At 44.0% G+C, this 13,400-nt stretch overlaps 1 protein-coding gene across 1 annotated transcript in view; it reads left to right on the top strand.

The window, feature by feature from the left end:
* Positions 1-344: 344 nt before the first annotated feature.
* Positions 345-13,400, top strand: part of LOC311261583 (transcription termination factor 1-like) — a 13,348-nt gene continuing 292 nt past the window's right edge. The window contains exons 1-11 of the mRNA XM_084360351.1: positions 345-443; positions 4,120-4,752; positions 7,136-7,260; positions 7,592-7,777; positions 7,943-8,021; positions 8,267-8,391; positions 8,586-8,781; positions 8,949-9,041; positions 12,177-12,242; positions 12,344-12,429; positions 12,952-13,400. The exon at positions 12,952-13,400 is cut by the window's right edge and continues 292 nt beyond it. Coding sequence (XP_084216477.1) covers positions 373-443; positions 4,120-4,752; positions 7,136-7,260; positions 7,592-7,777; positions 7,943-8,021; positions 8,267-8,391; positions 8,586-8,781; positions 8,949-9,041; positions 12,177-12,242; positions 12,344-12,429; positions 12,952-13,154 — 1,863 coding nt within the window. The 5' untranslated portion in view covers positions 345-372 and the 3' untranslated portion in view covers positions 13,155-13,400. The remainder of the gene's footprint in view (positions 444-4,119; positions 4,753-7,135; positions 7,261-7,591; positions 7,778-7,942; positions 8,022-8,266; positions 8,392-8,585; positions 8,782-8,948; positions 9,042-12,176; positions 12,243-12,343; positions 12,430-12,951) is intronic.

Below are 13,400 nucleotides of genomic sequence, written 5' to 3'. Positions count from 1 at the left end.
GATGAGTACAGTTACCATGGTTACTGCAGGTTCAGGATACTTTGGTGTAAACGCAGCGTCTGTTCCTCTGAATGCTTCTTTCATAGTTTCCTGTGTTTTATTACAGACGCTTAAACTTTAAATCTCTTTATATTTAAACCAGTTTTATTTAAAACCTTTCGACTCTAAACACAGTTCAGCTCTTAAAAATACTTATAATAAATAAAGTAATGAGCAGTAATTGTACTGCAGTAGCCGCAGCATGACATGTAAAAAGTACTTAAATGTTGTACTTGAATAAAAGTATCAGACAGAACACGGTTCCTGGCATCAGAAAACTCAGTCAGAGTGAGACCTCTGTGTTCTCTCCCTGCTCTCTGAAGCATCCCGCGCATGCGCTGCAAGAAAACCGGAAGTAAACAACCAGTCTCGCTTCCATCCCGCGTGCAGCAACAGAGGAGACGGTGAGTGTTTAAACCGATTTAATGTTCGTGTTCAGAACCGGGACCAGAACCAGAACTCAGACCGGATGTTTACATGTTGTTTAATGTGTTTACCACGTGACTATCAGCAGAATTAACAAACAAACAAACAAACAAACAAACAAGTGGGCCAGCAGGACGGACGCCATGTTAGCTTCAACACAACTGTTCGGTCCGATTTAAAGACGTCCAGCAGTTCTGTCTCATCAATAATGACCAATGATCAATAATGGTCGATTCGGATCGATATCTCTTTTTTGATTTGTTGTTTGTTGAGTTGTTTGTATGAGACACGTGGTCAATGTGACGTCAGATCGCTGCCTGTTGCCAGGTCCGCGAGACAAACCAGCCAGAAACCATCAAAACAAAATGTAATCCAGTAACCAGCTGAAGTCCAACAGTGGTTCTGTTATTGATCAGTGAAACGTCTCTATAGATTAACACCACACATGATTATTAATCAAAGAGTTCTGTCACCTCAGTCTTACACTGGATCTGTATCATAGAAATAAAATAAAATATAACTTTGAACTGAAGACTTTATGTTCTCCACTTCAAACATTCATCAACACAACACCAGCACCTGAACACAACACACCAGCACCTGAATACAACACAACACCAGCACCAGCACCTGAACACAACACACCAGCACCTGAATACAACACAACACCAGCACCTGAACACAACACAACACCAGCACCTGTACACAACACACCAGCACCTGGACACAACACCAGCACCCTGAATACAACACCAGTACCTGAATACAACACAACACCAGCACCAGCACCTGAACACAACACACCAGCACCTGAATACAACACAACACCAGCACCAGCACCTGAATACAACACAACACCAGCACCAGCACCTGAACACAACACCAGCACCCTGAATACAACACCAGTACCTGAATACAACACAACACAACACCAGCACCTGAACACAACACACCAGCACCTGAATACAACACAACACCAGCACCAGCACCTGAACACAACACACCAGCACCTGAATACAACACAACACCAGCACCAGCACCTGAACACAACACAACACCAGCACCAGCACCTGTACACAACACACCAGCACCTGGACACAACACCAGCACCCTGAATACAACACCAGTACCTGAATACAACACAACACCAGCACCAGCACCTGAACACAACACACCAGCACCTGAATACAACACAACACCAGCACCATCACCTCAACACAACACAACACAACACCAGCACCTGTACACAACACACCAGCACCTGAACACAACACAGCACCTGAATACAACACCAGCACCTGAATACAACACAACACCAGCACCTGAACACAACACAGCACCTGAACACAACACCTGAACACAACAGAACACAGCACCTGAACACAACACCTGAACACACTAGCACCTGAACACAACACCTGAACACAACACCAGCACCTGAACACAACACAACACCTCAACAGAACACAACACCAGCACCTGAACACAACACAACACCTCAACACAACACAACACAACACAGCACCTGAACACAACACCAGCACCTCAACACAACACAACACCTCAACACAACACAACACAACACAACACAGCACCTGAACACAACACCAGCACCTCAACACAACACAACACAACACAACACAACACAACACAACACCTCAACACAACACAACACCAGCACCTGAACACAACACAACACAACACAACACAACACAGCACCTGAACACAACACAGCACCTGAACACAACACAACACACCACCTGAACACAACACAACACAGCACCTGAACACAACACACCAGCACCTGAATACAACACAACACCAGCACCAGCACCTGAACACAACACACCAGCACCTGAATACAACACACCAGCACCAGCACCTGAACACAACACAACACCAGCACCTGTACACAACACACCAGCACCTGAACACAACACCAGCACCAGCACCTGAATACAACACAACACCAGCACCAGCACCTGAACACAACACCAGCACCAGCACCTGAACACAACACAACACCAGCACCTGTACACAACACACCACCAGCACCTGAACACAACACCAGCACCTGAATACAACACAACACACCAGCACCTGAATACAACACAACACCAGCACCTGAACACAACACAACACAACACCTGAACACAACACACCAGCACCTGAATACAACACAACACCAGCACCAGCACCTGAACACAACACACCAGCACCTGAATACAAGACAACACCAGCACCAGCACCTGAACACAACACAACACCAGCACCTGTACACAACACACCAGCACCTGAACACAACACCAGCACCAGCACCTGAATACAACACAACACCAGCACCAGCACCTGAACACAACACACCACCAGCACCTGAACACAACACCAGCACCAGCACCTGAATACAACACAACACCAGCACCAGCACCTGAACACAACACACCAGCACCTGAACACAGCACCAGCACCAGCACCTGAATACAACACAACACCAGCACCTGAATACAACACCAGCACCTGAACACAACACCAGCACCTAAAAATACAGCACCTGAGCACAACACCAGCACCTGAACACAACACAGCACCTGAACACAACACCTGAACACAACACAACACGGGACCTGAACACAACACCAGCACCTGAACACAACACAACACCTGAACACAACACCAGCACCTGAACATAACACAACAGCACCTGAATACAACACAACACAACACCAGCACCAGCACCTGAACACAACACACCAGCACCTGAATACAACACAACACCAGCACCAGCACCTGAACACAACACACCACCAGCACCAGCACCTGAACACAACACACCACCAGCACCAGCACCTGAACACAACACACCACCAGCACCTGTACACAACACACCAGCACCTGAATACAACACAGCACCAGCACCTGAATACAACACCAGCACCAGCACCTGAACACAACACACCAGCACCTGAATACAACACAACACCAGCACCAGCACCTGAACACAACACACCAGCACCTGAACACAACACAACACCAGCACCAGCACCTCCCCGTCAAATGGATACTGAACTCATGTCTGTGCAGGAAACCTGAGAGAAAGAGGTTTTTTAAGTCAGTGTGTTCAGCTCTTAGTACTTTTGAAGCTTCTAACTGAATCTCTTTAGTTTCTCTTGTCCTGTTTGTTCTTTAAACATCTGCTGTGTTTTACTGCTCAGTAACGGGGGCTTTTATTGTGAAGGAGTTAAAGTAAATGAAACGTGTTTGTAACTGAGTTAGCGGAGCCACTTTGTTGGCGGTGATTCTTCGATGGGTCTGTGGAGATCGAGACGAGCATTATTGGTTTAAGACTCACCACCTTCAAGCAGGTGGACCAGCTGTGATGGAAATGGGGATTTGCATGCTATTATTATTATTATTATTATTATTATTATTATTATTATTACTACTACTACTACATAACAACAACCACAAAAACAATAACAGCAGAAGTTTACCTGAGCGTGTGCAGACACCTCCTGCTCCTCTGGCTGTGCCGAGTGAAACTGAGTAAAGCCAGGCCAGCAGACGTGATGGAAAAACGGTAATGGTGTCGGACCTGGTGTCGGACCTGGTCCAGTCGGAACCTGATCAGACTGACATTTGTTTCTTCTCTTACAGCTTCAACAACAAACTGATCAACAAGATCGAATCTGCATGTCCTCATCCATCACGTCCTCCTCCATCACCTCTTCCTATCATGAAACTTGCAAACTCTGTCTCTCCCTCCCATCAGAAGAAGAGGAGGAGGTCAGTTAGTCTGGAGGAATGTCCTCCGCCTGTAGACATTGACACACCTGAGAGAGTAGCGAAGAAGAAAAAGAAACACAAGAGTCAAGAAGAGGAGGTCAGGCCTCCTCATCCTCCTGCTCATGAGGGCACGAGCAGTCTGAAGGTGAAGGAGGAAGAAACACAGGTTGACGTAGAGACCTGCAAAACAGAAAAGAAGAAAAAGAAAAGTCACAAGAAGGGGCTGAGTGAGGAGAGTATCATCATGGTAACAGACTCCAACAACAGAGAAACTGACTCCTTGGTTTCCATAGAAACCACCGCAATAAAGGTAAAAAAGAAAAACAAGAAGAAGAAGAAGGGAGGTGGGAGTGTAATGTCACAGGAGAGAGAGACTGCGGGAGAGAAGAAGAAGAAGCGAACAGAGGAGAGGAGGAGGGAGACAGTGAGAGAGAGGAAGAAGACAGGAAGAGGAAAAGGAGGAGTAAAGAAGAAGAAAAGGAGAACAGCTGAAGAAGAAGATCAGTGAGTTTGTTTTATTATTATTTTAACATAGAATGAGCAGCAGCGAGGAAAAGTCAACATAATATAGTGACAAAAAACTTAAACATCATAAAGTTACTTCATAAAGTTTTAATATTTTAAATAAAGTTTTTTTCTTTTTTTCCCACAATATTTTTATTTTATTTTAATTTTAGCACCATGAAATACAGCCTTTACATCCGCATGTATTCATTCAACTTCCATACAACTGTAAGATCGCTGCATTTACTCAAACAGACAAAAAAAAGAAAAAAGAAAACATAACACTCAGAACAGGAATGCTCCTCCTGTTAAAGAAAATGGTAATCTATTCAAAATTGACTATTATTTGTAATTAGTGCAAATTAAAACACATAAGAACAATATAAATCCTACAAGGTCAGAATCTGCATTGTCCACAAAGACATCCACTTCTTCGTCAGTTAAATCCAAGTCCTCAATGTAGTTGATAAAAGGGCTCCATATGTCCTCAAATACATGCTGTTTAGCCTTTAATATGTAAGTTGTCCTCTCTAATGGAAGGCTTGATAACATCTGTCTTATCCATGGAGTTGTACTTGGTCTATGAATCTTTTTCCAAAACAATGCAACACAGTTCTTGGCATAAAGCAAGCTGAGGTCTATAAATGCTCGTTCATTCCTACTGTAATTATGTTTCTCTGGGTATAAGCCCAACAGAAAAAGTTTAGGATCCAGTAAGATTTGGTTTGAAATAATCTTCCCGACTACAGCTCTTACCTCTTCCCAGAATGTTTAAATCTTTCTGCATTGCCAAATGCAGTGAAACAAGGTTCCTCTGGATTCCATACATTTTGTACATACATCTGGTACATTTTTATTATATCTATTTAATAGATAAAAGGTTTATTGGTGTCACATATGTCTGCATTAACCATTTATACTGTATAAGTCTAAGACGCGTATTTATAGACATAGTGTGAGCATTAGCACAGGCTGCTTTCCAGTCGGCAACTGAAACTTCCAATTGCAAGTTTTCTTTCCATGCATTCAACTTACACTGTGAATTTTCTGATGAATAAGATGTCAGCAACCCGTAAAATTCTGATTGATGCCATTTCTCAAACTGTCCTTTTATCATCATTTTCTCCAAGGATGAATGTGGGGGTGTAGTTAGTATATTATTTTGATTTGCTTTAGCAGAGCTTCTAAGCTGGAGGTACTCCAGAAGAGAAATGTTTCCTGTTGAGACCAAATTTAAACCTCAACTCCTCAAAAGACATCATAATATCAGAGTCTGTCAAGTAAAGGCCTTGGATCATTTCATTGGATCATCACCAAGTCCCTTAGAGTCCCACAATTTAAATGTTGCATCTACTCTTCCTGGTATAAAAAAATGATTACCCCATATTGGACTATGTTGAAATAATGTATGCGGTTCTTTTAAATATGTTTGTACATCATACCATATCTTTAACATATGCTTTACTATTGGGTTTGTAGTTTGTTTCCTTAGTCTTTTTACTGTGTCTGAGTATATGTATGAGGGAAGAGGTAATGTTAGACCATGAGATTCCATATCAGTCCAATGTGGAGGCTCATTCATGAGAAGTAGAACATAACAGACCTCAGCTGTGCAGGGTTAGGGTTAGGGTCCCCCCGTCAGATGGTTAATACAACAAAGACAAACAAAGTCTTGCCCTCCTATTCTTCCATATAAATCTCACAAACATGTTTTTAGTTTTTGAGAAAAAATCTGGAGGAGGTGTCAGAGGTATATTTTGAAATAGAGTAGCTCCGGTAGTATATTCATTTTTAAAATATTAACTCGCCCAATTACAGATACTGGTAGTGACATTCATCTATCGATTGACTCATTAATTTCCATCATCAAAGGTTCATAATTAGCTTCAACAATGTTTTCCAACCTTGGCAAAATCTGTACTCCCAAATATTTAAACTGCTCCACATTACCTCTGGAATTGGATTCTTTCTTTCATTTGAGTTGAGCAGTAATATAGAAGATTTTGTGTTATCCACTTTATATCCCAAAATAAAGCCAGGTACTAATACTGCACACAGCCAGTATTGATTTATTTAGATTTGACATGAATATGATGACATCATCAGCATACAAGGATATTCTGTGTATGTTGGCCCCACTGCTATACCACAAAGTTGTTGATGTGAACGTACTCTGATTGCGAGAGGTTCAATTGCTAGTGTGAACAATAAAGGAGATAGTGGGCAACCTCCTCATTTTTTAATTTTCAATAAAGTTTTAATATTTTCAATAAAGGTTTAACATTTTCAATAAAGTGCAGTATTTCTCTGGTCCAATCAGAGCGCAGCATTTCTCTGGTCCAATCAGAGCGCAGTATTAACAGTATATTTACTGTGTTGTCAGGTTGGACTCAGCGTTGTTGGAGGAGCTTCAGGAGTTTGTTCCTGACGTCAAGAACAAATCAATTGATCAGATCAATAAACTGCTTAGATACGACCTGCAGCGCTTCAAGACCTTCAAACAGCAAGGTACTAATACTGCACACAGCCAGGTACTAGTACTGCACATAGCCAGGTACTAATACTGCATACAGCCAGGTACTAATACTGCACACAGCCGGGTACTAGTACTGCACACAGCCAGGTACTAATACTGCACACAGCCAGGTACTAATACTGCACACATCCAGGTACTAATACTGCAAACAGCCAGGTACTAGTACTGCACACAGCCAGGTACTAGTACTGCACACAGCTAAGTACTAGTACTGCACACAGCCAGGTACTAGTACTGCACACAGCCAGGTACTAATACTGCAAACAGCCAGGAGCCTGATATCCACCTGTTGTGGTTGTCCAGGTGTGCCCCTGCGTCGGGGGCGGTGCTCTCAGGAGGAGAATCAGCTGATCAGACAGAACGTGGCAGACTTCCTCATGCTGACGGGGATCAGCTCGGCCAATCAGCTTCTGTTTCCTAAGAGGTTCAAAGAGCAGGAGACAGACATCAAGAGGCTGAGGGCACGACATCACTTCCTGGAGAGGATCGGTATGTAAACACTCATCATCATCATCATCATCATCATCATCATCATCATCATCATCAAAAGTGATGACTGAGGAACACTTGTGACAGTCCTGCTGAGCAACCTGTCTGTATGTCTCTGTCTGTCTGTCTGTCTCTCTCTCTGTCTGTCTGTCTGTCTCTCTCCAGCTGAGGGGATCCCCCGGTCCTGTCAGCAGGTTTACACTCGAGCCAAGAAGATTTTTGATGAGAGTAACCACATGGGAAGGTCAGAGGTCAAAGTTAACTCAAACCTGTTTCTGTTCTAAGACAAGAATCTCTGTATCTTTAGGTCCTATCTGCAGAACCCCCTGTATGTTTGCATTTTAGCTGTAGATCCCCCTATATCCTTACATGTCAGTTGCAGAACCCCCTGTATGTTTGCATTCTAGCTGCAGAACTCTCTGTATCTTCAAGTGTCAGCTGCAGAGCCCTCATCATGTTTATGTTCTACCTGTTGGTGTTCTCTGTCAGGTTCTCTGAGGAGGAAATGCATTCTCTGGTGAAGTTACAGAACCTCCATGGTAACGATTGGAAAACGATCTCAGAGAAGATGGGCCGCAGCGTCTACGCTTTAGAGAAACGCTTCGCCAGCATCGGTAAACATTGAGGTTCTGTTAGAACTCAACACCTGTGCATTAGAACATGAGAACACTTCAGACACGTTCACAGTGATGAAGTGACTGCAGCTGTCAGAGTCAAAACTTATTGATCAGTGATCAACATGCACATGAACGATCAGCGTGTGTGTGACCTCTGTCTCACCTGAGTGGTTCTGTTTGGGTCCTACCAGCTAAAGGTCGTGGTTCTTGGAGTCCAGATGAAGTGTCCAGGTTAAAGCAGGCTCTGAAGGCTCACCTGGAGGTTCTAATCCAGCAAAGTCCTGCAGGCTCTGGTCTGAGCAGAGACCAGCTGTGTAACAACCTGCCCTGGAAGGAGATCAGTCTGCAGGTCGGGACCAGATCCTGGGTCCAGTGTCGACTCAAGTGGTCAGTACACTTGCTGGGTCTGGTACTTGTATGGTACTGGTACTGTGGATCCCAGAGACAGATACACGGGGGACTTGAATACAACCATTTGTGATACTAGTACTGATATCATAACACAACATGTTTTACTGTGTGTGTGTGTGTGTGTGTGTGTGTGTGTGTTTCAGGTTCTCCATCCTGAAGTGTAAACTGTCATCAGGTGGCAGCACCTTTAACAGAGGAGCTGAAGGACTTCAGGCTAAAATCCACCTGATCAACACGTGAGATCATGACACACCTGACTCAGCTGACACACATGACACACCTGACACAAGGTGTGTCAGGTGTGTCACGCGTAGTTGTTGTGTGTTCCACTTTCATCCAGTAGATGGAGCCATCGATCAATACGAGATACAGACACACAGGCTTCTGCATGACATGATTCATGTGTTCCATGAAGACAGAGAAAGAGTTCTGCTGCTGTTTCTTTTACTTTGTTTCTCACATAAGACACAAAATCAATGACAAACATGTGTAAGTTAACCACGCTCCCCGCAGGTGATCACTTCATTGAGAACTGCTGGGACCGCTGGAGAGGTGCGTTAGGTTTGTGCACCTGAATAGCTGCAACACACTCCGGCCGATGAGTGTAATTGTATTTATATTATTAGTTGTAGCCTAACTGGGAAAACACGGGCAGAAACTTAGTGACCTTGATACTGTTTTTTTTTTTTGTTAGTTGTGCACGTTCCCGTGACGGGCATGCGGTTCTTAGCAGGCAGGCACTTCTCGGCATAACAAGTCTGAAGCCTAATTGTGTATTTACTTCAATATCAGCCATTTTTAAATGAAATATTTGATTGAATTATGGTAAAGCTCACTAGGCAAGACATGTTTATTTGTATAGTACATTTCAACAACAAGGCAATTCAAAGTGCATTACATAAAATATACAGCAAGTAAAAAAGACATTAATCACATTAATGTAAGTACAATTAAGTATATGTGACAGGAGACAGATATAAAAACTAAACAAGGCAGATAAAACAGAATAAAAGTTACAGTGCAGTAAGAAGAAGGCTCAGATCTGATTTAATCAAAGGCAGCAAACAGAAAAGTCTTCATCCCTGATTTAAGGAAACTGTGAGCTGCAGCAGACCGACGGTTTTCAGGGAGCTTGTTCCAACGTGGAACATGAAAATGAAATGCTGCTTCTCCGTGTTTAGTTTTGACAGAGAGCAGATCCCAAATGACCTGAGAGGTCTGGACGTCGGGACTATTTTCTGAGAGGGGGGGCGGGATTTTTGTTGGGAGGGGCGGGGGAAGCAGCACTTTTAACAATGATTAAGGATTTGATTTGAAGTTATTTTATAATGGCGTGCAGTTATAAGAGAACTAGATGGATGAACACGGCATCTTTATTGTTAAGAAAATGAAACTTTGATAACTAATTCAGGCCATTTAAGGAACATAACAGCATTATTTGTACCCTTGAATGAAAAAAAGAAAAGTCTGCGCTCCTGACTCAGGTCTTTCATGCATTTCCAAAAGTGGACCTTCTCTCAGTTGACCTACTGATGAAGGTTTTAAGCAGGGTGGAGACATCGCTTTCATCCATAAGGTCACTGTGAACGTTCATAACGGTTAAATGTGTTAGTCTCCTGCGTCATGGTGTTGCAGCCAGGTTTTCAGCCTGCGCAGGGCTGAGAAAGAGCGCTCGGATGCCGGACAGATATTGGCAGGGCCAGACAGCTTAATGAGCTTCTCCACCTCCGACAGCATGGAGCGGGTTTGGGGCTGCAGGGTGTGCAGGATGGACACAACATCCTGGATGCTGCTAACTTCTCGTCCCCTACACACATCCCTCAGTATGTCCAGCTCAAGGCTCAGCCGCTCTGGTGGAAAGGGGGTCAGTTCCGGGGAACCCACATCCACTCGTTTCCCCTGAGCCGCCTCAAGAACTGCCTGCCGCCCCCCCGCACCCCCAGTTCCGACGTCTTTGCTGAGAGGTCTGGATGGTTCATAACGTACCAGCAGATCAGAAATGTATTTTGGCCCTAAGCCGTTCAGCGCCTTAGAAACAGCCAACTGCACCTTAACATCACTTCTTTGACGGACAGGGAGACAGTCCAAAGATCTGATGACTGGAGTGACACGATCCACCCTCCTGGTCCATATATACAAGTGGTTATATCTTCTTCTCCTCCTCCTTCTTCTTCTTCTTTTGAAATGCTGGCAGGCAGTGTGTGGCTCACTGCTGCCTCCCCTGGTTGACGACACTTCAATAAACTAAAAAGGCCAACTACGTGAGGCGTTTATGTACGCGGACTGGTGCGCGCGATGCAGATCAACTTCCAGTTGCGTAGCATCAGAAACTGCGACCGCACGTGTGTGTGAACGTGTAACATCATTTGTCAAACAGTGACAGACAGACGTGCGCACGCTGCTTCATACGTACGCAGCTTCTTGTTACGCGTGAAATACAATCTGCACGTAACAACGCACGCACGCACACACGCACGCATAACAGTTATCATGCATGCACACACATGTTGCTGCGCGTCTCTCTGGTTGTTTTGACATCGATTTCACCTCATTGACACACATGACACATGACACACCTGTGTGGTTTACAGCATATAAACCACATGTGTAAAGGTGTGTGGTCACTGTGTTAGATACTAATGAGTGTATAACTTCAGTCATGTTTTAATGATGTCAGTTACATTAAAGAGTTTTAATATAAATATGACATATATGTTCTGTGTCTGTACATTAAAGGTAAGGTCAGGAAGTAATTTATTTTAAGTGTTTTAACATTTTAAATTCTTCATGAAGAAGTTTCTTTCACTTGTCACAGTCTGGCTCATGAACTGGACAAGACAGGAGGACACATGAGGGGTTGCGGAATAACAATGAATAATTTATTTACAGAATAGACTATGTACAAAATTGTAGATCTACAAACTAAGGAAAATGAGGCATAATACAAATAATCAAGAAGCCCCAGCCAGCATCTGGCCTGCGATCAGGCAGGCACAAAGCCGGATGCAGGCATCAGGGTAGAGAGAGGGAGAAGACTGGCAGCTCCTCAGATTTAAACAGTTAAGCTACACCGGGCCCTTGGTGCAAACCAATCAGCAGCCAGCTCTGCTTCCTCTCTGGACTCGGCCTGAAACTAGAACAACAGAGAGACACCTAGTGCCCTGGTGGAACTCTGCACCTCCATGAGGGAGCAGCAACACGGGCACCCCTCTGGGGCCGTGACACACTCACATTAAAGGATCTCCGACTGTAAATTTATTTTCTGAATGATTCTTGGTGCCAGAACCCAGCAGCTCCATTAGAAGAGAAAGAACATCAGATGAACGTTGGGAACGTCAGCAGCAGGAACATTAATAATAACTGTGTTACAGGTTGTACAACATGCGAGTGGAGGACGCAGCGGACATCGACTGGGACGAGGTGGCAAACACTGTCGGGTGAGGTCAAAGGTCAATCTGTTTTTAGAGACTTCAGTCAGCTGATCAGCTGGTGGAAATAAACAAACTTTATTTAACCTCTTTACTGTGTTGTCTTGCAGTCAAGTGACTCCAGTGTGTGTTCAGAAGAGTTTCCACAGACTGAAAGTCTCCAGAGTTCCCAACTGGACCAGTTTATCCTACGGAGGTCAGTACTGGAATACTTCATCTGCCACGTTAAATACTTAATCTGCCACGTTAAATACTTCTTCTGCCTCGTTAAATACTTCATCTGTCACTGTCACGTTAAATACTTCATAAAATACTTTCTTTAAAACAGTTTCCTCATGTGAAATCATCTTCAGTTCCTACTCAATATGAAACTGACTTCAGTACATATCTAACATTAAACTGACTTCAGTCCGTCGCCAACATGAAACCGACTTAGTTCCGTCTCTAACATGAAACTGACTTCGTTCTGTCTGTAGCATGAAACAGACTTCGGTCCATCTCCAGCATAAAGCAGTCTTCAGTAGGTCCCCAACATGAAACCGACTTTGTTCCGTCTGTAGCATGAAACTGACTTCGGTCCATCTCTAGCATAAAGCAGACTTCAATACGTCCCCAACATGAAAACGACTTTGGTCTGTCTCTAGCGTAATACTTCAGTACGTGTCTAACATGAAACCATCTTCAGAATGTGTGTAACTTCCTGTTCCTGGTTGCACAGACATCATCGACTTCCTGCAGCTCAGAGTTGTTCCTGTCCTGAACGAGAAACTACAGAACAGAGAGGTGCAGGTGCAGCAGGAGCAGCAGCAGGACAGCTACCTGCTGTCTGATGTCATCAGCTGTCAGGACGAGGACGAGGACTTCCTGGAGCTGGACAACAGCCAGCTGACCTCCGGCCGATCAGGAAGAACTGTTCATTAAAACAAAGGAATGAAATAGTAACAGGCCCTGCCCGTGCTTCAATGTGATTGGCTGTGTCCAGAGAGTGGACGGACTTCCTGTCTGCGTTGGACTGAGATGTGAAGCAAGTCCTGACAGGAAGTCGCTTTTATTTTGAAGGTCCTGATGACTTGATGTGTCTGTATCAAACGTTTGATGTTTCTAATGAAATGGTGTTTTTTTTTCATGTCATTTGTTTTTATCAAACCAGTTCAACCTGATCTGTGA

The sequence above is a fragment of the Pagrus pagrus genome (genome assembly GCF_965226575.1).
Source record: "Pagrus pagrus genome assembly, chromosome: 8".
NCBI classification, from domain to species: Eukaryota; Metazoa; Chordata; class Actinopteri; order Spariformes; family Sparidae; genus Pagrus; species Pagrus pagrus.
This window is presented reverse-complemented; position numbering and strand designations above follow the sequence as displayed.